At 37.6% G+C, this 27,557-nt stretch overlaps 1 protein-coding gene across 3 annotated transcripts; it reads left to right on the top strand.

The window, feature by feature from the left end:
• LOC122753771 (butyrophilin-like protein 9) lies at window positions 1-26,266 on the top strand. 3 transcript variants are annotated; one of them, XM_044001443.1, is made up of 11 exons: window positions 1-141; window positions 9,822-9,939; window positions 13,709-14,056; window positions 14,870-15,151; window positions 15,523-15,651; window positions 16,207-16,239; window positions 16,890-16,910; window positions 20,952-20,972; window positions 21,165-21,191; window positions 22,559-22,585; window positions 24,806-26,266. In XM_044001443.1, the coding sequence occupies exons 2-11, from the start codon at window positions 9,846-9,848 to the stop codon at window positions 25,432-25,434; spliced, it is 1,611 nt and encodes a 536-aa protein (XP_043857378.1). In that variant the 5' UTR covers window positions 1-141; window positions 9,822-9,845; the 3' UTR covers window positions 25,435-26,266. The 3 variants fall into 3 exon arrangements, with proteins under 3 accessions (XP_043857378.1, XP_043857380.1, XP_043857379.1); XM_044001445.1 differs by lacking the exon at window positions 14,870-15,151; XM_044001444.1 differs by lacking the exon at window positions 15,523-15,651.
• The last annotated feature ends 1,291 nt before the right edge of the window (window positions 26,267-27,557 follow it).

Here is a 27,557-nt window from a genome sequence, read left to right as displayed (position 1 = left end):
GTTAGGTAAGGGTCTCAGGTCCTGCAGCACTGCCTATTCAGTTCAGATGAGTTTGGTTCAAACTGAGAGAATTCTTTAAAATCAGTTAAGCAAGTGGAAGAAGGGGAGACCTACCATTTTGAATATTTCTCTGGCTGGCAGGTAAGATATTTGTTCAAATCCTTTCAGATATGACAATAGAAAAATAATTAAGTTAGATTTCTGCTTTAGTGGGGAGAACTAAAAGCATTGGATAGAAGTTCCTGAGAGTCCAATTTAAGCTCAATAGATGAGAGGCAGATTTAAGCTCAATATAAGAACAGACTTCCTAAGAATGAGCTGTCCCCAAGTGAAATGTGCCACTTTTTAGGAAGAAATGAGTTTCCAATTACTAGAAATCTTCGATAGGAGGCTAGACAACCACTTGTTAGGTATGTTGTATATGACTTCTCTCAGCTTTGAGTTTCCTTATATGTAAAATGAGAAAGTATATGGAATGATTTTTGCAAAACTTAAAGTTATATATAAATGTTAGCTCTTATTTCTCAGTCAAGTTGGGAGTTTCTGTGATGCTGGGTAACTTTAGTAGCTGTTAAAAATGGGTATAGACAGAAGTGTCCGTGCTTATAAGAGCATATTGTTAAATTTTCAGTGTGAGCATTTATACCTCAGAAATTGGAAACAGTTACAAATCAAGGCTTGATTGTCTAGACTTTAGAAAGTGCTAATAATACAGATTAAACTTGAAAGTAGGCAGTTCTATTCCCAACCCCTCCCCACCCAGAGCCCTGTTATTAAACATTTACCTGTATTTGTTTTACATACATTACTTGAGGCAGCAGGAGTAGAGTAGAAGGTTTAGGGTATGAAGTCATCACTGGATTGGAGGTCTGGTGACTGAAGGATAATTATGGAAACAATACTAACAACAGGAACTGGCATTGATATAGTGCCATTTATATATGTTTGCAAAGTGCTTTGAATATATTATCTCATTTGAGCCTCACAATACCTCTAGAGATTCTATTTGAGTGTGAGATAGAATTTAGAGAGGGAAAGGGAAGATCAGCAAAGAGAAGGGGCCTAAAGTAAAAGTCTTGTGTCCTACTTTTCTGAGTCAACAATCCTAGAAAATCACCTTATGTCTGATGTTTGTCAGAGGGAGGGAAATATTCTAGTTAACCACTTTGGGTCAGCCAATTAGTCAATAAACATCTATTAAACTTCAACTTTGTGCCAGGCACTGGGCTAGTAGCTGGATCTGGAATCAGGAAGATCTAGATTCAGATCCAGTATCAAATTCTTACTAGCTGTGTGACCCTGGGCAAGTCACTTAACACTGTTTGCCACAGTTTCTCATTTGTAAAATGAGCTGAAGAAAGAAATGGCAAAATGGTAAACTCCAAATGGGGCCATGAAAAGAAAGACATAATTGAACACAAAATAATAGCATTTACCTCACAGGGTTGTTCTCAGGATCAAATGAGATATAGTTAACCTGGAATTTAAAGAAACAATATAGGAGAAATAAGGTCTTTAATCAGGGCAGAGGAACTATATCTCAGGGTATCACAAAGCTGGGAAGCTAGGAATACCCAAAGATGGGAACAGAGGACAGGGTTTTTATGTGGTAACAGAACAAAAGGGTGCTCCAAGAGTCTGGTACAACTACTTAATGCAAATGAACCTTTAACAAAAGAAACAATAGAACTGTTCCTAATTTAAGTATAGATGCTACTAACTCTAAATAGAAACTACTTAATGTAGGTGGACCCTTTTTACATATAAGGTCCAGGGAGTGAGGCAGGGATCATTTTGCTTGGGGGAAGGTACATAAGTCTATCAAGAGTCTGGAATTGACAAAGATTGGTTAGTCCCAGTCAATTCATTTGTCTGGGAAGGGAATCAGTTCTCAGTAAATTTTGTAATTATTTATCTCTATCTATCATCTATCTGATATGGTGAGAAAGCACATGGGTCCTTAGGATTCCTCTGTAAAGAATTATACTCTCACACTCTCCCGCAAGTCCTATTTAAGAATTGTAAAAAATATTTTGACTTACTTTGCCTAATTTTGGGGCTAATTTGACTGGAGGACTAATCTGAGGACTTTTGACTAAGTGGCTATCTGACTACTATTAACTTAATATGGGCTGTTTATAAAGTTCTACCACACTGCTCCACTCCCAAAATTGATAAGCAAAAGATTAAGAAGCCTCTTAACTAAATAATCAAAGCAGAGTTTATTTATGAGATACTATTTAAAATTAAGAATACAGGGAAATAAAATCTACAATGGTATCTCTTTCCACCTGCTGGCCTGGAACTTTTTTAATACAATAAGGGCTGTTGCTGCCTCTTGCCTTAGTGTATGTTCCACTTTCACTACTCAGCTCCTTTCACTAACTCCACCTATACCCTGTGATCTCCACTGCCTCCTGTTCTGTCTGTCTGCTCTGTCAGTCTGCCCTCTGCTGCCTTTGCCACTCCCGTCCTTCTTCTAATCTTGTCAACCCCTCTCTCTGTTCTTCTAATCTTGTCAGTCTCCTTAATCTTGTCCACCGGCCTTCTCTCCCATCTAACTCCCAGGTGTGTATATATATATATATATATATATCATACTTCTCTCCACTCACATCTCAGGGCTTTTTGTGCCCCCATACACCAAGCTAATCCACCAGCCTGGGCTGTGGCTGGGGGGTGGGGCATGCTTGAGCCTCCCGTGCGTACCACACCCAGGGCTCCAGGAGCCCATGCCCCTGCTGCACACCTGGGACCTCAGCACAGGCTACGCCAGAGCCCGGCCTGGACAAGTCCTGGATCTCTCGGATAGATTCTCTCAGGGTGGAGGGAGCTGGGGCTCCCTCCCCCTGGCTGTCTGACCTGGCATCTTGTACAGCCCACGAGGCTTTTTGGCTCAGCTGAAGCAGAGGGGGAGGGGCACCAGCACCTCCCACACTGAAAAGACCCTGAGGGCCTAAGGCTTTCTAATTTCAGCCTAAAGGTAGGGTCCCCCAATCAAAATTAATTTCCACAGAATAAAAGAACAGGTTTATAGGGGTATAAGAGAAACTGGCCGGGCACCTTCCTCCGACATGCTTTCTCTCCATATCATTTTGGTGCCCAATGTGAGGTGCTAAAAAATGTCATGGGGAAAAATGGGGTAGGGGATTTGGGAAAGGGGTGAGGGGTCTGGGAAAGGGATAGGGGTTTGGGGGTAGGGGTAGGGGTTTGGGGCCCTTAGGAATTCCTCTTTAAAGAATTACTCCCTCTTGCACACAAAAGCAGTTAGAATATGATGGTAGTTTATTTAGAGGAAGGGGAAGGGAAGGGAAACTATGAAAAAAATCCTTGGACTTCTCATGGGGAGAAAGGCACAGAGCATGGCTCTGAGATACCAATCTCATCAGGCAGGTACTTTTATAGAGGACTGATGGGGGTGACCATCTGACTGTGGAAAGTTCCTTTAGTGAGGAAAGACCATCCCTTACTGCTGGTGGCTGGAGGAATTGGGTGAGGGGTGGCTGCAGATCTCTTAAGCCATCTCCTCAGGACACAAAGAAAGCAGCTACACCTAATCTTATCTTCCCTGGGTTGAGGGAGACTAGAATGAAGGGTGGGGGTTGAGGAGCTAGCTCAGTCAGATCTGGTTCCACTTATCTCTCTAGGCATGTCTGTCCTCTGGTTTAGTTTCTCAAGGAGAAGGTTCTTTGATGTGCCCCAGAGAACTTCTGGGGTGCTATGGGCCCATATAACATATCTATATATATAAATATGTATTCCCTTTCTTTCCCTTCCCTTACTTCCCTCAAGCACTGAGGATAATACAAAGAAAGGCAAAAGATAGCCCCTGCTCTCAAGGAGTTCACAGTTTAATGGAAACAATATTGTAAAGAGGATGGTATTTATATTCTGGGTCTCATAGCTTCTTCCCAGATCTGTTAGATAACAGTGACTGAGCAAGTCACTTAACCTCTATTTGCCTTAGTTTCCTAAACTATGATATGGGAATGTAATCTCCCCCAGCCACCTTTTTTCCTCCTTCATAAACAAGAGGGAGATGTTAGTGGTGGTGAATATGATGCATTAGATGCAAGAACTTGTGTTTGCAATCATGGACATAATTCAGGGAGAAACATAATAACAATATTTCCATATTTTTTTAAGGTTACAAAGTGCTTTGCTCACAACAGCCTTTGAGATAAGTATTATAAATATTCCATCTTACAGATGAGAAGACTGAGACTTAGAGACTGACTTGACTAAGGTCATATAGCTAGTAAACATCAAACCCTGAACTGGTTAAAGGATTGTGACATTAAGCAAGTCATTGGAACTCTTTGAGCATATACACCTTTCTGACAAAAGGAGAATTGAGCAAATCAACAAAAAATTAATTATGGAGAAACTCTGTTTGGAAAGACCCTCCCCCAAATAATTCTTTCCAATTTATTTTCCTCTGGGGAGACTTATTTCACCCAGCTCAGGCAAATGGGGAATTCAGGTGGGATAATATAGAGACTGCTGGACTGAGAGTCAGGAAGACAGGTTCAAATCTTACCTCTGACATTTTCTTGCCATAGGACCATGGGCAAGTCATTTAATCTTCCTTATCTGTTAAATAGTGATAATAATACCTGTAATACTATCTTTAATATTTAAACTATCCAAAAATTGAATTGGCTGCCTGTAAGAGGTAGGGGGTTCCCCAGCACTAACGTTCTCCAATGTAAGGAATTTTTTAATCCTTTTAATAATTAAAATAAAAATTTTAATTAAATTTTCATTCTTTAATTTATTTTGATACCAAAAGTACATCTCATTAATCAATTAGCTCAGAGACACTATTAACAAATTGAATAAACATCTTTTCTTATAAGTGTTTATTCATCTTTCTCTCTATATCAAACCCACCATTCTCCTAGGATAGCATAAAATAAACAACAATGTTACTAGTTGTACTATTTATTAACAATGTAGCAAAAATAAAACAAAGTCAAATTACACTAGATGACTGCTAAGGTCCCTTCTAACTTTGAAATTCTGTGGTTCTGTGAGCTTTCACTCATCTAAATGAAATCTAAAGATTTCATGCTTTCGCTATCTAAATAGAAGAGACTTTCAAAAAACCCTAAACTGGAGAGACTGCAGAAATACTGCTATATCTATTATTTTATTGATCAAATAATCTTCTGATCATGTATTTCAACATATTATACTCCAATATCTTGTTGTGTTGCATCTTTCTCCTTAGCCTCTCCCGAATGTTGCTAATGATTTCTTTCTGGAAATGCTTAGTAACTGTAGAAATAGACATAGACCTGTGAAACAGATTGTTGTTGTTGTTTGATTGTTTCAGTAGTGCCTGACTCTAATCTACTTTTTGTCCTGTGAAGTTTTCATTTATGATTTTTGAAACATAGCTTGTAAATTTTTAATTTATGATTTTTGAAACAAGATTAAAAATAATAATTTTAAAGGAGTCCAGTGATTCTCTGAACCAGACCAAAGTGTTTCAAAATGGAGCTACTTGACTATACCTTTGTTGATTTAATATCTGAAATAGAAAAGTCTGAGGTTCAAGCTTCCAAGTATAATGATTTATTTCTAAGGCTAGCAGTTGCCAGTAAATCAGGTCTACTAACTCCCCAGTCAGAACCAAAGGAGTGATTTGCAAAGTTTATTTTTATAACAGAAAAGAGGAATTACAAGTTACAGCAATGCTAGGAATCTTGTTTTGAACCTGTTTCACAGGTCTATGACTATTTATACAGTTGCTAAGCATTTCCAGAAAGGAATCATTAGCAACATTCTGGGGAGGCTAAAGAGAAATGGACAAGGCAGATCATCTGACTAGTTTGCTATGTTGGGACTTTTCTAACACAACTTGGTGCTATTGACAACTTTTGGAGTATGGCATGTTGGGGTATAATGGGGGTGTTTCTAGAATGAGGCAACTGTTAAATCTAATGTTCTATTGAATTAAGGCCTGCAGCAGTCAACCTGTAAGTCAAAATGAGATTACATTCAAAATCTTGCCCTACAGCTAGAGCATTTGCAATAAAAGCATTACTTTTTTTAAAAAGTATTTTATTATTTTCCAGTTACATATAAGGATAGTTTTCAACATTCGTTTTCATAGGATTTTTAGTTCCAAATTTTTCTCCCACCCTCCTTTCCCTCCCTCTTCTCCAAGATGGAAAGCAATCTGACATTGGTTATATATGTGCAATCACATTAAACATATTTCTGCATTAGTCATATTATGAAAGAAGAATCAGAGCACAAGGGAAAAAAACCTCAAAAAAGAAGGAAAAAAACTAACCCCAAAGGAGAAACAGTGTTGTTCAATCTGCATTCATAATCCATAGTTCTTTTTTCTGGATGTTGAGAACATTTTCTATCATGAGATCTTTGAAATTGTTTTGGATCATTGCACTGCTGAGAAGAGCCAAGTCTATTACCATTGTTCATCACACAATGTTGCTGTTACTGTGTACAGTGTTCTAGTTCTGCTCCTCTCAGTCAGCATCAGTTCATGTAAGTCCTTCCATGTTTCTCTGAACTCCTCCTACTCATTGTTTCTTACAGCACAATAGTATTCAATTACATTCATATAGCACAACTTGTTTAGCCATTCCCCAATTGATTCCCTTGCTTTTGCCACCACAAAGAGAGCTTCTATAAATATTTTTGTACATGTGGGTCCTTTTCCCTCTTCTATGATCTCTTTGGGATACAGGCCTAGCAGTGGTACCACTGGGTCAAAGGGTATGAACAGTCCCATAGCCCTTTTTTTTTTCTTTTTTCTTTTTAGTGAGGCAATTGAGGTTGAGTGACTTGCCCAAGGTTACACAGCTAGTAAGTGTTAAGTGTCTGAGGCCGGATTTGAACTCAGGTACTCCTGACTCCAGGGCCAGTACTCTGAAATAGCCCCAAAGCATTAATTTTTAAAGGACCTGTAGATTAACTAATATAGTTTTGTGGGTTGTTTTTTTTTTGCAGGGCAATGAGGGTTAAGTGACTTGCCTAGGGTCACACAGCTAGTTAAGTGTCAAGTGTCTGAGGCTGGATTTGAACTCAGGTCTTCCTGAATCCAAGGCCTGTGCTTTATCCACTGTGCCACCTAGCTGCCCAACTAATATAGTTTTACAGGTTAATACCTATTTAAAAAAAAAAGAGAGAGAGACATACAGAGGAGAGAGAAACAGAGAGACAAAGACGGAGACACACAGAGTGAGAGACAAAGGAGACAGACAGAAAGACAGAGAGACAGAGACAAAGATTCCACCCCTTGCCTTCACAATTTGTTCCTGTGTTTCATGCTACAATCTTATTTCTTATATAGTCACTAACTTGTGTAATCCTGAACAATTTATTTCATTTCTCTAGACCTCATCTACTTCATCTAGAACCAAGGTTATCTCCCCAAATTCAAAATTTGTATGTAACACTTGCAGAATTCTATAAACACCTTATTTCTCCTCTTCTCCCTCACTATTTTGACACAAAGGCACAAAAAAGAGAGGAAGGCAAGAATAGAAAGACAATAAAAAAATTGTGGTAAAATAAGAAGTTAGAACACCCTGAGTCCCAACATAATATGCTATTTATGATAAAACAAAATTATATCCTTATGATTTTTAGTAAATTTTACTTGCCAAAGTACCTCTCTAACACTCAGTGTCTTCATCTGTTAAATGGAGACAATAATGTTTATATTGACAATAATAAAATATCACAGAGGTTGTTATAATGAAAGCACTCTGTAAACCACAAAGCACTCTATAAATATGATTTGCTGGTTTTGGCTCCAGACTTCTTTCCAGATCCTTTTCCTGAGTCAGACACTGAGATGAACATAGTTAATGGTATCAAGTAAGAAGAGAGGTCAACATATCCAGCTCTTTACTGCTAAAAGGTCCTATCCAGCTCTAAATTCTATGATCCTTTTAATCAGTCCTTGAAGTCTTGACCTTCTTGTACTCAATAATCTCCCAACTAGGAATTCTGCAGATTACAATGTTAGAAGGCTCCCTAGTTCAGGCAACCTATTATCAAACTTAGGGGCCAGTACACAAATGGAAGAAACCCAGAGGTACACAATGAACTCTCAACTATCCATGGGCAGTGTTCAGTTTCTGGATTATCCAAGCCATTCATTCATTTCCTGTGCTTCTCTTCACTATACGGACATTGTGCTTCTCATCCAAGAGTAGAACAGAGATGGATAACAAGCTTAAATTCTGCCACTTGATTATTGGAAACTGTTTATGCTTGCCTGCCTGATTTAAAAAGCATTTATTAAGTGCTCTTTTTGTTCATAGAACTGTGTTTAATGATAGGGATATAAAAATAAAAATATGGCAGCCCCTACTCTCAAGGAGATCCCATTATAATAGGGAAATACAACTTATATGGAAAGTTTCAGTTGAAAAGATCACTGGAAAAGTCCTTAGGGTACAGTGGGAAAGGCAGATGGTAAGGCATCTCTTCCATCAATAAAACCACATACATTTCTAATGCTGAGTCATTTGATGCCAAGGACTCTGATGGTGAGTACTTTCTTTTCCAAGACTTTAATAGATGGGGATACTGAAAAGGTGGGAAGTACCCACAGAGGTAGTAGTGAAGGATAAATGTCCATATGGGTTGCTTCCCTGGATAATAGCTGTGAGATCAAGGTTCACTACTCTATTCCCAGGGCTCTTGCCTGTGCTAGCAGTTGGGTGTGTCTAGCACTAAGTGGAAAAGAGATATAAATTAATGGTTGGCAAAAGGTTTATTGATTCTCTATGGATTTAAATTATTCCATTCAATAAGAAACATTTATTAAATTAAATTATTGATGTCCCTCTGACCATAAAACTTAGATGGGCTTATCTAAAATATTGACAGTTCTTTTTTTTTTTTAGTAAGGCAATTGGGGTTAAATGACTTGCCCAGGGTCACACAGCTAGTAAGTGTCAAGTGTCTGAGGCCGGATTTGAACTCAGGTACTCCTGAATCCAGGGCCGGTGCTCTATCCACTGTGCCATCTAGCTGCCCACGACAGTTCTTTTTAATATAAAATCCAATAATGGTGAAGTTCTGACTAATTTCTCTATTCCAGAATATATGTGCTGAGCATATTAATTAAATAGCTTTTTCTTTTTTTATTATAGGATGATAAGACATAATATGAACCTTGGGAGTTCATCCTGTCCAACCCCTATATTTTATAGAGGAAATTGAGACTCAAGGTCACATTCTGACTGGGCAGAAAAATTGAATTAGTGTTCTTTATATCACAGTGCCTCCTCTATCTGTAGTCCCCTTTATGGAAGTGTTTCATATAGTTCCCCAGATATAAGCACAACAGGAAGAAGTCATTCCAAGAAACCTGCATTGTTGCACAGCTTTGTTTTGATGTTTTGTTTAATGTTCCAGGTTAAAGGAAAGTATGTGAGAGGTTGGATTGAGGCAGGAATAAGGTTGGGGGAAGCATAGTCTCAAGCAGTTTTCCCTTAATTTAGAGAAATTTCCGTGCTCACATTGTATTCTATTCTTGGCTAGAACAATGAGAGTTTCCTGTGGGAGTTCTCAGTTCACCTTAGTTCCAGGACTGTGCATGATGATCACAACAATAATAACTCACATTTCTATAGTGCTATAAGGTTTACAAAGCTTTTTCCTTGAGCAACAAAGGCTGGTGGAACTGAGGAACTTTGATCAACCTTTAGAGCCACTGGTACTTACAAGAAACTTTAGGCCAAAAGAAACTCAAGCACTGAGTTAAAGAAATTCAGACCACAGATCTAAAATGAAACACATATCCTTATTCTCCCCTTTATATGTTCTAGGTTTCCTATCATTTTTGACCTGAGATGGTGGGTATCCCAGCTTTCTCTCATTCATCCCAGAGTTCCTCTCTGTCCATTTGTCTCTTCCTCCTTCTCTATCTTCTGGAGCTGAATGCAGGTAAGATACACACCTTATTGTCACAAACCAACCTAAATACCCCCCTTTACCATTTTGTCAAAGTTTCAAAATTTAGTCTTCCTCCATTTTCCTGTCCAATAGTCCAAAGTTAGGGTGGTTTTCAGAACTAAAGTTCAGTGGATAGAGTCAGTAGGACCTGAGTTCAAATCCGGCCTTAGACACTTAACACTTACTAGTTGTGTGACCCTAGGCAAGTCACTTAACCCCAATTGCCTCACCATAAATAAATAAATAAACAAACAAATAAATAAATAAATAAAGAGTGCTTCATTCACTGTATGGAAGTGTGGGAGTCAGCAAGTCTCATTCAGGACATTTATATTAACATTACAATCTATGATCATCTTTAACTAGCTTTTATAAGGCAAAGAGTTGGCACTTGGTTAAATCATAAATTTATTCTATAATCTGCTCTTTCCACTGCCCTCATCAGTGTACACATGGTTAGAAAGACATAAGTCATTGAATCAAGAACTGGAAAAGACTTCAGATATCATCTATTCCAGAGGAAAACAAACTATGGTCTGAGGTTCAAATCTGAACCCCTGCCTATTTTTGTACCACCCACAATCTAAAAATGTTTTTTATATCAGTGTAAATAGGCGATGGGGGTGAGGGACAGTGGATAGAGCATGGAGGCAAAAAGACTAATCTTCCTGAGTTCAAATATGGTCTCTGACACTTAGTAGCTCTGCCATCCTGCCCAAGTCACTGTTTGCTGCAGTTTCCTCATCTGTAAAAAGAGCTAGAGAAGGAAATGGTGAATCACTCCAGTATTTTTGCTAAGAAAACCCCAAATAGGGTCATGAAGAGTGGGATATGATTGAAAAATGACTGAATAATAACAACAACAAAATTTTTACACAAATTTCAGACGAAGATTTGGCCCTTGGGCCATAGTTTGTCAATTCCTGATGTAGTCCAAATTCCTTCATGAGGAACCTGAGACCCAGAGAGATAAAATGATTTGCCCAAGGACATAAAGGAAGGAAGCTGGAATTTGAACTGAGGTCTTTTAACTCCTGAAACTGGTGTTCTTTTTAGTATGTCACAAGGTTCTAATGTAGCCCAACTTTCCCATTAGAAACCTGATTAATAAATTCACATTAAAATGTTAATGACTAACAGTCACTTAATATCATCAATTATCCACTAAATTATGAATGATTTTGATTCCAGCAACTCATGCTACATAAGTATGAAAGTATCCACATGGATGAAATGATTAATCTTTTTTCAAATTATAAAATTATGCTTTTTTTTAGCATTTTTTTTAATATTATAAAATGTAAAAGTTTAAGGATAGTACCCCTCAAGTTATACCATGAAAACAACCTTCACTTCTTTTCCCTCATTTAAATACCTAACTGTGTATAGCATTGTGTTTGGAGTCATACAAAATGAATTGCCTGATGTAAGCTTCCTAGGTGCTCAGTTTATGAAAAAAACATTATAATATAGAGAGACACATAGAATACTTACCAACTGTTAAATATGGGGACATCCCAGACAAGCTACTACAAATTCAAAGTACTCTGAGGGTCCACATTCACTCAAAACCCTAGTTCACAAGCCTCCAATGATGTGTTCACTTTTACTAGCCAGAGGACATAATTATTTCAAAAATGAAATAGCATAGTAAGAAACTAGAACTAGAACATGTCCCCTATAATGAACCCACTGCATCCCTTCAGAAACATTTTAGGGATTTCCTTTTCAACAAAACACTAAGGATTATCTGAGTCTCTGAGACTCCCCTATTTTTTCAACTCCGAGGAATTATTTTTGGTCATATAAGCAAATGAACATAAGGAGAAAAACAAAGGAGGAAACCATATTAGGTAGTTCAAGACACGGATATCCACCTCAATTCTATGTTCTAAATTCTTACTTTTATTATGTACATAGGATGATATGAGAAGGGAATAAGCCTACTGTGTGCTACTGTGCTAAGTGATTTACAAATATTACATCATTTGATCTTCACAACAACCCTGTGAGGTAGGTGCTATTATCCCCATTTTACAAATGAGGAAACTGAAGCAATCAGAGGTTCTGACTTACCCAGGGTCACATATTTAGTAAGTATCTGAGGCCAAATTTGAACTCAGATTTTCCTGATTCCAGGTCCAACACTCTATCCATAGCACCACCAGCTGTTTAATCACATATCTCAAGCTAAAAGAGACTTCAGAAGCCACCTAGTCTCTCATTTTATAGGTGAAACAATTGAGGCTCATGGATTCGTCCAATATCACAGAGTTAGTAAGTGTCAGAAGGGGATTTAAACCTAGTCTCTCTGAACCCAGAACCAAAGCTTTTTCCATTGTACCAGGAACAGAGAGGTATGTGGTTAACAATAAATTCTGAGCCACATACAAGTACTAAACACACTGTGAAAAAATTATATGAAAAGAGTTATATGATTGAATTCTGAGGTTCTGTTGGTTTTGGACAAAGAAGAATTAAGGAAAGTCATCAAGTTTCTTCTACTAGTTCTGGGAGGGTTTCTTGAAGGAATAGAATATCAGGAAATACAACCTCTAATTCATAGTATGTTCAGTGATGACCTAAGAACTATTGAAGAATAGTAGAGAAATATGAGACATGATCTCATGAAACCTATACCCTATAGCATTTGGGGTGAGCATGAACACTGCCTTGTTCCCCATATCCCATGTGGAAAAATGTAAATCAATTTGCAGGAGAGTAGGATTGGGACAAATTCAGGCCAGTCCCCTGGTCATTTGTGCTTGGTATTGGAATGAAATGAGACTCTTGTCAACAGTTAACAAAAGGAGATTAACTTAGTCATAGCAGAAGAGGAAGAATGCCAGCCACTGTACTAAGTAGTTTTGTTTTGTTTTGTTTTTTGCGGGGCAATGAAGGTTTAGTGACTTGCCCATGGTCACACAGCTAGTAAGTGTCTAGTGTGTGAGGCCAGATTTGAACTCAGGACCTCCTGAATTCAGGGCCAGTGCTTTATCCACTGTGCCATTTAGCTGCTCCCTAAGTAGTTTTTACAAATATTATCTCAACTGATCCTCACAACAACCCTGAGTGGAAGGTCCTATTATTATCCATTTTTTTTAATAGATGAGGAGACTGAAGCAAAGTTTAAGTGACTAGTATATTCAGCAGGGATATAATGCATTGAGAAGACCCTAAGTTGGTTCAACTGAGTAAAGTAAATGTGTATAGAGTTGTTTGTAGCTGTTTTGTACTCAACAACCAGGAAGTGATGTCAATAATCTCTCAAATCAATCAAGTCTCAAAGACAGTTTCAATACCTTTTAAGGAAAAACTAGCCTAACTTGTAGGAGGGAGATGGATAATGCTCCCACTAAAGGTTGTTGAGTGCCAAGGGAACATTTTAGAATTTTAGGATTAGAATTTTAGATGCGATTTTTAAAAAACTCAAAGAATCAGGTTGGTGAAGAGATGAAGAGGAGAACATTCTAGGCAGAAGCATGACTTGTGGAAAAACATGGAGGCAAATATAGGCACATTATGTTCCAGGGAAAGGAAAAGCAGGTTGGCCTGACTGGAGCATAGATGGGGTATCTGTGGGCATCCTAACAGATGAATGAAAGGAAAAAAACTTGGTGGAAAGTTCTAGAAAGCTAAAGTGTTTGACTTGGATATGGTGAGAAACAGGGACACCTTATAAATTCTTAGAGGAGAGGTATGATAGAAATAATATGTGAAGTTTTAAAAAAGAACTTGTGTGATGGCTTCTTTATTGCAGAAGAAGAAAAGGTGATTGGTCATAGAGAACCCATTCTGGCCATGGTTGGGGAGGAGGTGGAGTTTCCCTGCTACTTACCTTCCAAATTGGATGCAGAAGACATGGCGATACTTTTTTTCCGGAACAAAGTCTCTGAAATTGTCTTTAAGTACCAAGATAGACAGGAGGTATTGGACAACCAAATGGAAGAGTATCGGGACCGGGCACATTTAATAAAGGATTACATCCAGGAAGGGAGTGTGGCCCTTCGTCTCTTTCACATTATCCCTGCTGATGAGGGTCAATATGGATGCCTTTTTCAATCTAAGGACTTCTCCAACAATGCTACCTGGGAGCTGGAAGTTGCAGGTAGGTGATTAATCTTCCCTGAAGAAAGGGACAGAATGAGAAGAATTGCATTGAAACTCTTTTGAAAGGGAGTTAAGCTGCTCAAAAAGACATTTAGTGCCACTAAACACTAAATAGGATTCTGAAGTCTTAGGAAGGTTATGGTCTAGTTATGACACCTCACTCCCACCCAACAATGCTCACATGTACATGCATGCACACACACAGTATGAAGTAAAAACAATTACAAAGTAAAATGTATAGAAAAAGTGAATAAATTAATGAAAAATAATTTATTAAGTAAACATTTAATAAAGCACTCTGTACCAGACACCGTGCTGAACACTCGGGATACAAATACAAATTTAAAAAAACAGTCCTTACCCTCAAGGAGCTTAAATTCTATCAGAGAAAGAAAACATATAGGGGAATGATGGCTAGGAGTGCTTTGGACAGAAAATTCAGAAGGAAGGTGTATCGAGTCATAGGGAATTCCTTTCCTGGAATGGTAGTGTTGTTTTGATTATGGTTCTCAGAGCTAGAAAGGGCAAGCTGGAGGAAGAAGGCCTGCATGTAAGATATAGAATGGTGCAAAGATGGCTAGGAAGTAGCTTGGTGAGTCTACCTCTGGGCAAAATAAGGTATTAAATGCTTACCAGTCAGGATGTGAGTTCAAGTTCTTACTCAGAGCTAGAGGCTGGAGGGCAGGAGCTTGGAAGCTTGAAAATGACCAGGGAGTGACCGACAAATGCATTTGATAAACTGTAGTGCAAATTTAATGTGTGATTGTTGAGAAAGAAGTCAGTGTTGCTTGGATTTCCTTTGTTTTCCCAGGGCTGGGTTCAGATCCACATATCTACTTTGAGGGTTTTGAAGAGGGAGACATCCAACTGAGGTGTAGTTCCAAAGGCTGGTACCCCAGACCAAAGGCGGTATGGAAAGATTATCAAGGGCAGCAACTACCCTCCCTAACAGAAGTTATAACCCAAGATACTCAGGGACTGTTCCACTTGGAAATGTCTGTGGTGATCAAAGAGGGAGCCCATAGCAATGTGGCTTGTTCCATCCAGAACACTCTCCTAGTACAGAAGAAAGAATTTACAATTCATATAGCAGGTCAGTGGAAGAAATCATCATTTTCTTCTTAAATGTACTCATTTAATTGATAATCTTCTTAACTATCATCATACTAAAGTCTTTACAGAATTAAGTGTGCCTAAAATAGCGGGTGATGGTGTTTGGGCATACTATGGGAGAGCATTCCCATTTGGCTCTTCCCTTCAAGCACACTCAGTCTACTGCTCTATGATGAACACCAGTGTATAAATTCTTAATTACATATCTAACCACTTGAAGGAGCTTGAGAGCAAGTTTAGACACATAGAATCTCAGAATTGCTGAGATAGCATCGCTATGTCAATCAAACATGATAGTGATGTTAATTTTAAGCTTAGCAATGATTACAAACCCTTTGTTGCATATTGTAGATGTATTTTTACCGAAAGACTCTTCCTGGAGAGCAGCATTCATTGGAACCATCATGGGGCTAGCCATCATCCTGGCACTCTTCATGATTCTGACATTCTATTTCTTCCAGAAGCAACGAAAATCCAAAGGTAAAATGGCAATACCAGCTATTATAGCCTCACTCACAAGAAAGTGGTGTGCATGAGAAGTGCCTACAATGGGATACATTGTCCTCCCTCTACAAAGAGGACAAAATATGAATACAAAGTATGACAGTATCTACAAAGAGTAATGGAGGTTAGGCAGAAAGAAAAGGAATTCTTTTCTTGAAAGAAGATTTGACCATTGTGCTTTGGAAAAGACTGCCTAGGTTACAGGAAACCTGCTACTTGAAGTCAGAAAGAAGACAAAGATATTTCAGTGCTAAAATATATTACTAATAAACAGGGATGCTTAACCCAGGATCTGGGAACTTTAAAAAAAAATGACAACTGTATTTTATTATAATTGGTTTTCTTTGTAATTATATGTATTTTATTTTATACATTTAAAAACATTATTCTGGGAAGGGGTCCATAGACTTCACCAGACTGCTGAAGGGGTCCATGATACACACAAAAAAAGTTAATAACTCGTACTCTAAAAGAAGAGCCTATGAAGATCCATAATAACTCTTTTTAAAATCATCTCTTTCTTCCTCCTAGAAAAACTGAAGAAAAAATCAGAGAAGGAAAAAGGTAAATGTAGGCAATAAGATTTTGGATAGCATCTTCTTAAATGAGGAAAAGGGGTTCAATCTAATTCAAACCTCTCATTTCACAGATGAGAAGGCTGAGGCCTAGAGCAAGTTCATGTTCATAGAGATAATTAGTGACACTTGGTACTAGAAAGAGATGATTATTAAAACTACGAAACTGGTATGGGAAAAGAACAAGGGTCAAAAATGAATTCAGTGGGCAGAGACTATTGGAAATGAGTTTGTTATTTCCTCTTTCTTTCTGTTATTACTCTCACTAGAATAACTTTTTTCTTCCTAATGTATAGGCTATAGCTTTCCAAGAAAGTAATGGAGCCTTTGCCTAAGAGCATGAGAAACATTCACAAACATATTAAAACTCTCATTGGATAAAAAACCATAAAATCCAGTTTTTCCAATATTTTGCTTAATTCTGTAATTTCCTTCTTGTTTATCTTTATGTTATTTTTATCAGTATCTGCTAGCTCTGTTATTTTGGTTATCATGATTCTAGTCTAAGACAGTCAGCTTCAGTGGTCTTAATTCCTAAATCAACCAGTTGGTGGCTTGGCATTACTGGGATTTACCTAGGCTACTTTAAGAAGGTTGTCCTATCTTGCTAATATGTTTTTCTTTCTATTTCCCTCTCAGGAAAACTCACAGCTGAACTGGGTAAGTTCTTTGCTTGTCAAACAATAAGTCATAGAGAAAAGAATAAAATAGTTTTAGGCGCGCAGTATGACATTCTATTTCATTCTTCTGTAATCAGCCTATCATTTTAAACACTGACAAATCAGTCTTGCTGATAGATAATATAGCATCACTTGAGGGCTTGTGAGCTCTATGAAGTCTAGTCTTTTCCAAAATATTCTATCCATTTAGGTACTATTAGCAGCTCAAATTCCATCATCAGAAATTAATTCCTTTGTGTTGCTATGTCCTTTTAAAAATACAAGTTTTGACAAAATGTCTGAATGGGTATGTCTAAGGTCAGTTTTCCTCTGTCATTTCAATAAAGGAAACAAAAATGTACCAAAAAAATAAAGGAACAATAACCAAATAGAGGATTGGAAAAATTGTGGAGGAAAAATCTTGCAAGAAAATTACAGAGAAATGAGTAAGCAAAAAAAAAAAAGAGAGAGAGAGAGTTCAATGCAATGAATAAATACTGTAGGGTAAAAGAAATTAAGGAGAAATCCACAGAAGAACAAAACCGTAACAATGAAAGCTAGCTTCTCAGAAGAGGAGCTATCATATGAACCTCTATCATATCATCTATCATATGAACCTCTCTCTCTCTCTCTCTCTCTCTCTCTCTCTCTCTCTCTCTCTCTCTCTCTCTCTCTCTCTCTCTCTCTCTCTCTCTATATATATATATATATATATATATATATATATATATATATATATATATATATGATATAATATATCATCTATCATATGAACCTCTAGTAGCATGGTTCAGAAACTTAGAGAAATAAAGGAAGACCTATGAATGAAGATAAGATCTTTGGACAAAAAATAAAAGTGGACAAATGAAAATTGACACCTGAGGAAGAAAACTGGACAAGTTTGTGAGGAGTAAAATGTGGAATATGAAAATGTGAGGATGGCAGAACAAATAAGAGAGCAAATATTTAAAAACAGCAAAATTGTAAAGGGAATTCAGAGCACTGATATATGTGTATATATATATGAAAGAGAGAGGCCTAAACATTTAGCATTCAATTAGTAAAACTAGAAAAATAACAAATTATTATTTCTAAATAATCATAAAAGAGATTCTGAAAATCAAAGTGGAAAGGAATAGAATTATAAATATTATCCAAATGAATAAAACAAAAGAGCTGTTAAAAGCCCAGAAGAGGGGCAGTTAGGTGGCTCAGTGGATAGAGCACCCTCCCTGGGAGCAAGGACTCCAGCCTCTGGCACGTACTAGCTGTATGAACCTGGGCAAGTCCCTTAATCCCAATTGCCTCCAAAAAAAAAAAAAAAAGGGAAGAAGAATGCCAATTTATCAAAACCAAAAATGAGAAGGGAAATTTTGCAACAAATGGAAAAGAAACAAAGACAATTAGCAGAAACTACTATGCCCAATTATTGCCACAAAACTAAAAACTTAAATGAAATTAATTTCTTCAAAAAATATGACACCCAAAACAATAAATAGCCTAGTCTTAGAAAGAAAATGTGATCAAATCATATGTGAATAATTTCCACAGAACAAACTCAAGGGCTAGTCAGATTTACAAATAATTTCTATCAAGCAATGAAAGAAAAAGAATTCCTATTTTCTAAATATGATGAAAGCTCCCCAACAAACTTTTTCATGAAAGAAGTAGCTAGGTGGCTAGAGCATTGGACCTGGATTCAGGAAAACCCAAGTTCAAATATGGCATTAGACCCTGGACAAGTTACTTAACTCATCCAATATTCAAAGGAGATGATATTTGTAGAGCAATTTGCAACCCTTAAAGAGCTATACAAATGCTAGCTAATAGTGTTATCTTGATTCCCACATCAAAGAAGGTAAACACAGAAAAATAAAATTGTAGGTTAATACTGGAATGCATATCTATCAAAAAATACAAAATAAAATACTGATAAAGAGTATGGTACTATATACCAAAAAATATTCATTATGACCAAGCTGGATTTTTACCAGGAATGCAAGAAATGCCAAAACTCCACATTAGAAAAGCAACTATTATAATAAATCATATTGATAACATCAATATCGATTGACAATCATATCAATACAGGCAGAAAAAGTCTGACAAAACAAAGCACTTATTTATATTAAAAACACTTATTGCTATTTGTCCTTCATATTCGAAGAGGACAATGATAGATACCATGACTTGCAATGAGTTAGATTTAAATGAGGAAAGGCTGTGCAGTCACCAGCCTCACTTTCTCCTCTAGAGCCATCTGGGTCCAGTGGCAAGATACATTATCAGGACGACTAGAGATGGCCCTGGATGTTTAAGGCAAATGGGGTTAAGTGATTTGCCGAGGGTCACACAGCTAATAAGTGTCTGAAGTCATATTTGAATTCATGTCCTCCCAACTTCAGGGCCAGTGCTCTAACTGTGCCCAAACTAGCCCAAGCTAGTTTTGTTAAAAACACTAAAAAGCGGGGCAGCTAGGTGGCTCAGTGGATAAAGCACAGGCCCTGGATTCAGTAGGACCTGAGTTCAAATCTAACCTCAGACACTTGACACTTACTAGCTGTGTGACCCTGGGCAAGTCACTTTACCCCCATTGCCCAACAAAACAAAACAAAAAACAAACACTAAAAAGCAGAAGAACGAAAGGATCTTTCTATAATATACAAAAGTATTTCTCTAAAACCAAAATTTAGCATATTTATAAAGAAATACTAGAAATTTTCCCAATAAAATCATGAGTGAAACAAGATGTCAACCATTACCACTATTGCTTGGCATTGTTTTATACCACTCTGGGTATAACGGAAAAAAGAAAGAAAGAAAGAAATCGAGACTAAACATGAGCAAAGAAGTGGCAAAATTATCCTTCTTTGGAGCTGATGACGATCTACTTTCCTAGGATCAGAGGAGCTGGAAGGTACTTCAGAGATCATCAGATCCAAATCCCTTATATTACAGTTGTGGAAATTGAGGCCAAGGCAGGATAAGAAACCAGCCCAAAACAACACAGGTTGTAAATGTCAGAGGTGGAATTTGAGTCCTGGTCCTCTAACCCTAGAGACAGAATGCTTTCCACTGTACTACTTTAAATTAATTTCTAGTAATTAACTAAACTTTTAATAACTAAGATATGAGTGAATCACCAGGCACAGGAAAGTACCTGAGAGCTGTCTTTGCAGGTAGAAGGAAAGAGGAATGAAGGGCATGGAAGAAAGACTTAGATCAATAACATTTTAGAGTTGGAGAAGGAAATGGCAAATCACTCCAGTGTCTTTGCCAAGAAAACCCCAAAAGGGGGCCTGATTGAAAAACGAATAAAAAGTCTACAGTATGAATTTATCTTTAATGGGATACCCTTCTCTACCTACAAAGTTCCAGGAATGAATTATATAATTATTAGTTAATTAGTTAATCATATAACTAAGAACTTCCCAGCACCTTTTGTCAGGGAACAATATTTGGCAAGTTCCTTCCATTGTAGGTGATTATTCGGGCCTTCAAGCCTTGTTATAGTTCTGAGTTTGTGTAGATCCTGGTCAGAAAAAACAAAAAACAAAAAAACTCCAAATCACTAGTAGCTCCTTCAAAATGAGCCTGATCTTGGGGAATGAAGGTGATGACAAAATATATCAATAAAAAATTTAAGTAAAAAAACTGAAGTAGAAAACAAAATGAAATCTGACCCCTTGGGAAAAGCATGAATGCTCTTCACCAGTATTTGACTTTTTGCTTTTAGACTAGTACCCTCTGCAGATTTCTACTCTTCAGTAGAACTAATGTTTTCAGGTTGAGGCTCCTGAAGAGGGCACATAGAACAATCTAGACCTTTTCCCCTTTTAGAGAAGGAGGAAGGAAGAAAAGAAGGAGGAACAGTAGTAGACTGGAAAAAAGGAGAAGAGATGGGAAAGGATAGTGGGCTTTAAGATCTTGGAAATTCTTTTCCTTGGCTTTGCGTCCTAAGAATATACCCTTCTTGCTTTGGAAAGGTTCTCTTATCCTAAATAGATTGATGAATTGATATATTTCTTGATTTATTTTATAGGTAAGCTTCAGACAGAAATTGGTGAGTGTTACCTCTCAGAATTATTTCATTACCTTTGAATTTGTTTCATTGTGTTTGGGGGTCAGCCTGTTCATTATCTCCCAAACAGTCATCATCTCTGATTGTGAGCAAAAGGAGGCTGCTAGTGTGTGTGTGTGTGTAGCAGGCAATGAGTGTACTTTTATTCTTACCTTTTTCCTTTGTTTCTTTCAGACTGGAGAAGAGCAGAAGGACAGGCTGGTGAGTGAGTGATTCATCTCTCTCTCTCTCTCTCTCTCTCTCTTTCTCTCTTTCCTCCCCCTCCCCCTGCCCTTTCTTCCTTCCTTCCTAACAGCTCAAAACACTCTTCCCCATCCCAAGCTTTCTCTAATGCCTCCTACTTGGGTAACTTCTTTACTCTACACAAGTGCCGCATATGTCCTCTATAACACTTCACATAGTGATAGGGTCATAGGCTTAGAGTTTGAAGAGACTTTAAAGATCATTTAGTCTCACCCCCTTATTTCACAATTCACCTCTCTCTCTGAAGCCCAGAGAGATAAGGTGAAGTTACACTAATTTGAATGTATTTGCTTTGTAAATATTCTCAAGGTGTTTTCATTTATCTTGTTTTGTGTTTGCAACTAAACCATGAGTTTATGGAGAGCAAATCTGTCTTCTTTTTCTTTTGCATTTCCTTACAGTGTCTATATCAAGGTTTTGTGGCCAGTGGCCACTCTGTTTCTCACTAATTCAACAGGAAAAAAAAACATTTTAAGTGTGTGCTGTGTGCCAAGTACTTTGTCTTATACTTATGCCTTATACCTTCAAAGAATTTATAGTACTGTAGGGGAGTGATACACACAAAAACAAACAAACCCCTTGCATTATATAATATAGTGCAGCACTTGAGGGATTCATGATTTTGTTGGTGTGGACACTCCCTTTACTACAAAGATGGCAAATCCTACTTCATAGTTTTTGTGAATTGATGTACCTCCCTCCTTGGAAAAAATATTGATCAATGAAAAACAAACTTTCTCATGATGAAACTAGCTGAATTTTGGTAGACTTGACCTTACTCATCAGACCAAAATTATATCTTTCCAGTTTGGATGGAACCTTCCAGAATTTGTGTAATTAGCATAGTCTTTGAATTTTTCTATTCTATTATGTATATGCTAATATTAGCATAGTCCATAATTAGCATAATCTTTGAAAAACCCTCATCTCAAAAATATAATGAGGCTTGGTACTAGAATTTTAATGGAGGATAAGTGCCAATCTAAGTGTAAGGAGAGTACAAAGAAGGAAGGACAAATTTTTATATAACTGCAAGTGGTGGTGGTGATGACATAGGAGGTGGTATTAGATTAGGATCATTAGAATGGGAAGGTGGTGACTGGAGGTAGAGGTAGGGCTTGGGAGTAGAGCACATCCACATAGAAGATTGCCTAGCTACCCGTTCATTAAATGTTCCCCTTCCTAGGGAATGTACCTAAAATCTATTATCTTTCCCTACTCATGTCTCATTTGAGGATTTATTTTGTTTGGAGCTCAAGTACTTGAACTTTTTCATTCCTTCTCTCCAGGGAGATTAGCTAACATTTCTTTCTCTCTGTTTTCAGAATGGAGAGCAGCCAGAAGATATGCAGGTAACCAGAGAGGATAGAATGCATTTTTATTTTGTATGCTCTAATGGTGACTACTTCACATGATATATGTAATCTAGTGATGACATATATACGGTGCCTTGCCAGCCTTAAAGCACTGTGTGTGTCTGTGTGTACATGTGTGTGCTTGCATGCATGTACACATAAGCAATGCTGCTGCTGCCTATTATACTGCTCCATGATAAGAAGGTACTCAGTGAATGCTGCTCACTTACTGACTGACTAGGACTGTAATGGTTGCTAACATTTATATAGCACTCATATGCCAGGCACTGTGCTGTGCCATTGTGAAGCTCATTTGAGCCTTACAAGAACCCTGTGAAGTAGATTCTATCATTCATCCCCATTTTACAGCTAAATAAACAGGCAGGCAGAGGTGAAGTAATCTGTCTAGGGTTTCACAGCTAGGGACTGTCTGAGGTCAGATTCCAGCTCAGGTTCCCTGATTCCAGGCTCTGCTCTCTATTCATTGTGCCACCTAGCTGTAGTTGGCATGGATTGAATTTTAACTAGAGAATGAAAGATAATAGCAAGATCTGTGAGCAAGCATAGGTGTACATATGTGCACATGAAATTACACATGAATTGGAATGTATCAGATAAATAAATAATCTACTTCAACCCATTCCTGAATAGGAATACTTTTTATAATTCCCTTAATATCCACATATATTATCGACATATATTAAGCACCTAATACGTGATCATTCGGCCTCCACTTGAAGACATTCATTGATAGGGAGTCTACCATCTATGTAGTTAGGCCCTTCCACTTTGGACAGCACTCATTTTTAGAAAGCTTTGTTTTAGTTTTATATCAAGTCAAAAACAAATTCTCTACAACTTCCAGCTGTTGCTTCTCTCTCTCTCTCTCTCTCTCTCTCTCTCTCTCTCTCTGTGAGGCAATGAGGGTTAAGTGACTTGCCCAGGGTCACACAGCTAGTAAGTATTGTGTCTGAGGCTAGATTTTAACTCAGGTACTCCTGAATCCAGGGCTGGGGCTTTATTCACTGTGCCACCTAGCTGCCCCTTGTCTGTTGCTTCTCATTCTATCTCCTGGGCTTAAGCAGAACAATTCTGTTCTGTATCTGGCATGATAGCCTTTCTTTCATCAATTTGAAGATTTAAGTCTTCATGCTATTCTCTTCTTTAGGTTGGACATGCCTGTATAGGTATATATAAATGTGTGTGTGTGTGTATGTGTATAGAATACATATACACACTCTATATCCACATTTATTCCCACTCTACAGATACCTTACAATTTTCTACTATGGATTCTCATCTTAGATTGTCTTTTAAGTTCAGCTTTATCTTGAAAAACATAGTTCTGTGACATTGCATGGGGGCAGAAAAGACCTAAATCCCACATTAGGTTTTTTGTTTTGTTTTTTTTTTGCGGGGCGATGGGGGTTAAGTGACTTGCCCAGGGTCACACAGCTAGTAAGTGTCAAGTGTCTGAGGTTGGATTTGAACTCAGGTACTCCTGAATCCAGGGCTCGTGCTTTATCCACTGCACCACCTAGCCGCCCCCCCACATAAGGTTTTAGTGTATGCCATCTTAGTCCAACACACATGCCTTCAAAATAAGTAGAGAGTCAGAGTCCCTGTTTATCACCTTCAAAGAATCAAAATCAAGCTATAGATATACTCTCGATTTTAGGAGTTAGTAAATGAACAGGTGCTATTTTCACATATAGAGAAATACCTAGGAGTTTTTGCCTTTGGGGCAAGGGGAATTGGACAGGTTAAGGTAGGGAGGCATTTTGCTGTTAGGTAGAGAAAGTATACCTCCTGAAATCATGAAATCTCAGTCTACACACCTGAATCTGTGGTTATTCCTGGGGTGAAGGTGGAAGATGGGTGTAGGAAGCTTACTTAGGATATAGTTTTCAGGAAAGAAGCATCACACGTTGCAGTTAGACTGCTTCTGAGGGCAGGACTGGGCAAGGGGGGGAAGTGGGAAAAGGAGAGCAAATATGTTAGTACTCTCTAAATTGCCTGCCCTGGGTAATGCTGTCTTGGGCCCACCCTATTTATAATTTTAGTTACATGTTACAAACAAGGAGAAATATAAGGATCAAAGAAGGAAATCAACTTACCTAGGGTTGCACAGTTGCATAGAAGGGAGAACCCAAAATCACCATTTTAAAAATGGTACTGACTCTCTGCATCCCTCTCACCCTTTTTCTTTCTATACAGTGACTATAACTCTGGATCCAGATACTGCTCATCCTAGCCTCAAGGTCTCAGAAGATGGCAAGAGTGTTATTTATTGGAATATAAAGCAGGACCTGCCAAATGACCCTAAGAGATTTGAAGATCAACTTTGTGTCCTTGGTCAGGAGGGTTTCATCTCAGGGAAGCACTACTGGGAGGTAGAGGTGGGGGAGAAAAGTAGGTGGTTCTTGGGTGTGTGTTACGATTTTGTGGAACGCAAAAAGGAGGTAAAGCTATGCCCTGGGACTGGTTACTGGGTGATAGGGCTGTGGAATGGCTGTGAGTATTTTATTTTCAATCCTCATCGAGTATCTCTAACATTGAGAGTGCCCCCCAGGCAAGTAGGGGTCTTCTTGAACTATGAAGCTGGAAAGGTTTCTTTCTTCAATGTGACAGACAATTCTCACATATTCACCTTCACTGACAAATTCTCTGGGACTCTTCGCCCCTATTTTAGGCCTCGATGTCATGATGGAGGAAAACAGGTCATTCCTTTGACTGTCTGCCCATTGCCCAACAAGGGTGATGGAATAGCTGTCAAAGATGATGATGATTGTGACACCTGGTTACAACCCTATGATTTATCAGAAAGTACTGAAAATGAATGGTAAAGATCCTTAAGACCTGGGCAGGGTACTTTCTCAAAATGTACTATCTAAGCTTCCAGGAAATCTCCATTGTCTAAGTCTCCCAGAAAGCAATAAAGATTATATGAGCACATAAATACTATATGTATTTATAAACTTATATAATAATATAAGCAATAAAGCTTATATAAACACATAAATACTATCAATTAAGAATTGATCCATATGATCCTGGAAGCACATATCAACAAGCTAATACTTTAGGTACCACCTTCTTTCTAACCCTCACCACCCCAATCTTTTTTAGTAGAGTTGCTCATGGACAAAATAGAACTTCCTGTATGTCCTTATTCCCCACCCACTCCCAGACATGCCCACTCTGGTCAAAAGCCATCACTATGTCAAAATAGCAGGCAACAAAAGGGAAAGAAAAGAGAAGAGTATGCATATTCATGCAATAATTATCCTCTAATCTAGATGAATAACAAATAACTGATATATTTCTTAAATGTTCTTAATGAACCAAAAAGGGAAATGTTCATTATTCATAAGCAACTAACTATCCTACAGTAATGAATTGGTTATTACTTACAAAATATATTATGGATTTATTTTTAAAAGAATATCTATCACTAAATGCTTGGTAATGAGAAAGTTAAAAATAAATAGATATTTTTTAAAAGCTTGACTTTGAGATTTATTCAACCAGCTAAGAACTAAGAACTCTTAGTGATCTCATGGGGAACATTTAATCATGTTTTGCTGTCTACATTATAATCAGATGGAACAAATTTTTAAAAATATTAATGTGTGAGTTAGGTTGGTATTATAAGATTAAGTAAAAGACTGCCATAGACCTCAGAAAATAAAATTTTATTCTCTAGAATCATTTGCCTTGGTGTCATTTTGTTATCTTTTATCACTGAACTTTCATATTACTATCAGCAAAACAAATGTAGAATTGTTCATTCAAAGAACAGAAAACAATATAGAGCTGGTAGATTGATGATTTTGCTCAGCTTTTAGAGGATTCATTCTTTCCTTGGGATCTACCTTTGTGTCATACATATAATAAAAAAAATAAGTGAAATATAGAAGCCAAAATGTAAATTAAAATGATTCATGAGTTTCTGTCCTATTTTATTTGTATTTTTTAAAAATTTATTTATTTATTCATTTACATTTACTTATTTATCTAGCTATTTATCTATTTATTATTCATTCATTTATTTATTCATGCATTCACTCATCAATTTATTTATTTGTTTGTTTGCTTATTTATTTATTTATTTGCGCTTCAATATGTATTCAGACACCATCATTTCTTTCCCTGGAGATGGATCACATTTTTTATAAGTCTTTCAGAGTTTCAGAGTTGTCTTGGATCATTGCTTTGCTGAGTATAGCCAAGTCATTCACAGCTGATCATCTTACAATATTGCTGTTACTTTGTTTACAATACATCCCACTTTGCATCAGCTCATGTAAGTCTTTCCAGGTTTTTCTGAGAGCATCCTGCTCATCTTTTCACAGTTACTATTGCTAACTGAATTTCCCTCCATTTTACTCCCTCCCTACGTCATTTACTCTATCTCCCTTCACCCTTTTCCTCCTCAAAGGTGTTTTGCTTCTGACTGCCCCCTCCCCCAATCTGCCCTCCCTTCTATCACCTCCCCCCTCCTTATCCCCTTCCCTTCCTACTTTCCTGCAGAGTAAGATAGATTACTATACCCAATAAGTCAATTCTGAAGAAAGTAAGGTTCATTCTCCACTGTAGAAGTTTTTTCTTGTTTCTTTTATGTGAAATACTTTACCCTATTTCACCTCTCCCTTTCCCTTTCTCCCAGTGCATTCCTCTCTCATCCCTTAATTTTATTTTATTTTGGCCTGAGAACAATTCTTGGAAGCTTTGGATGTAAGAGCTTTGACTTTGTTATATTCTTCTGAGGGTTTATTTTGATCTTCCTTGTCACCATAGAAACTATAGGGTCAGCATTTTTTTTTCTGTTTTCGCATTTTCCCAGCCTATTTCTTGACTTTGTTAAAGTGGGGCAACTGCTTCCAGGGTGGAGGGTGCACTGTCCCAAGTTTTAAGGGTTTTGTGTAGCTATTTTCCAAGATGCTTCTCAGTATTTGTAACTTTTTAG

Source organism: Dromiciops gliroides, chromosome 4, assembly GCF_019393635.1.
Source record: "Dromiciops gliroides isolate mDroGli1 chromosome 4, mDroGli1.pri, whole genome shotgun sequence".
Taxonomy (NCBI): domain Eukaryota; kingdom Metazoa; phylum Chordata; class Mammalia; order Microbiotheria; family Microbiotheriidae; genus Dromiciops; species Dromiciops gliroides.
This window is presented reverse-complemented; position numbering and strand designations above follow the sequence as displayed.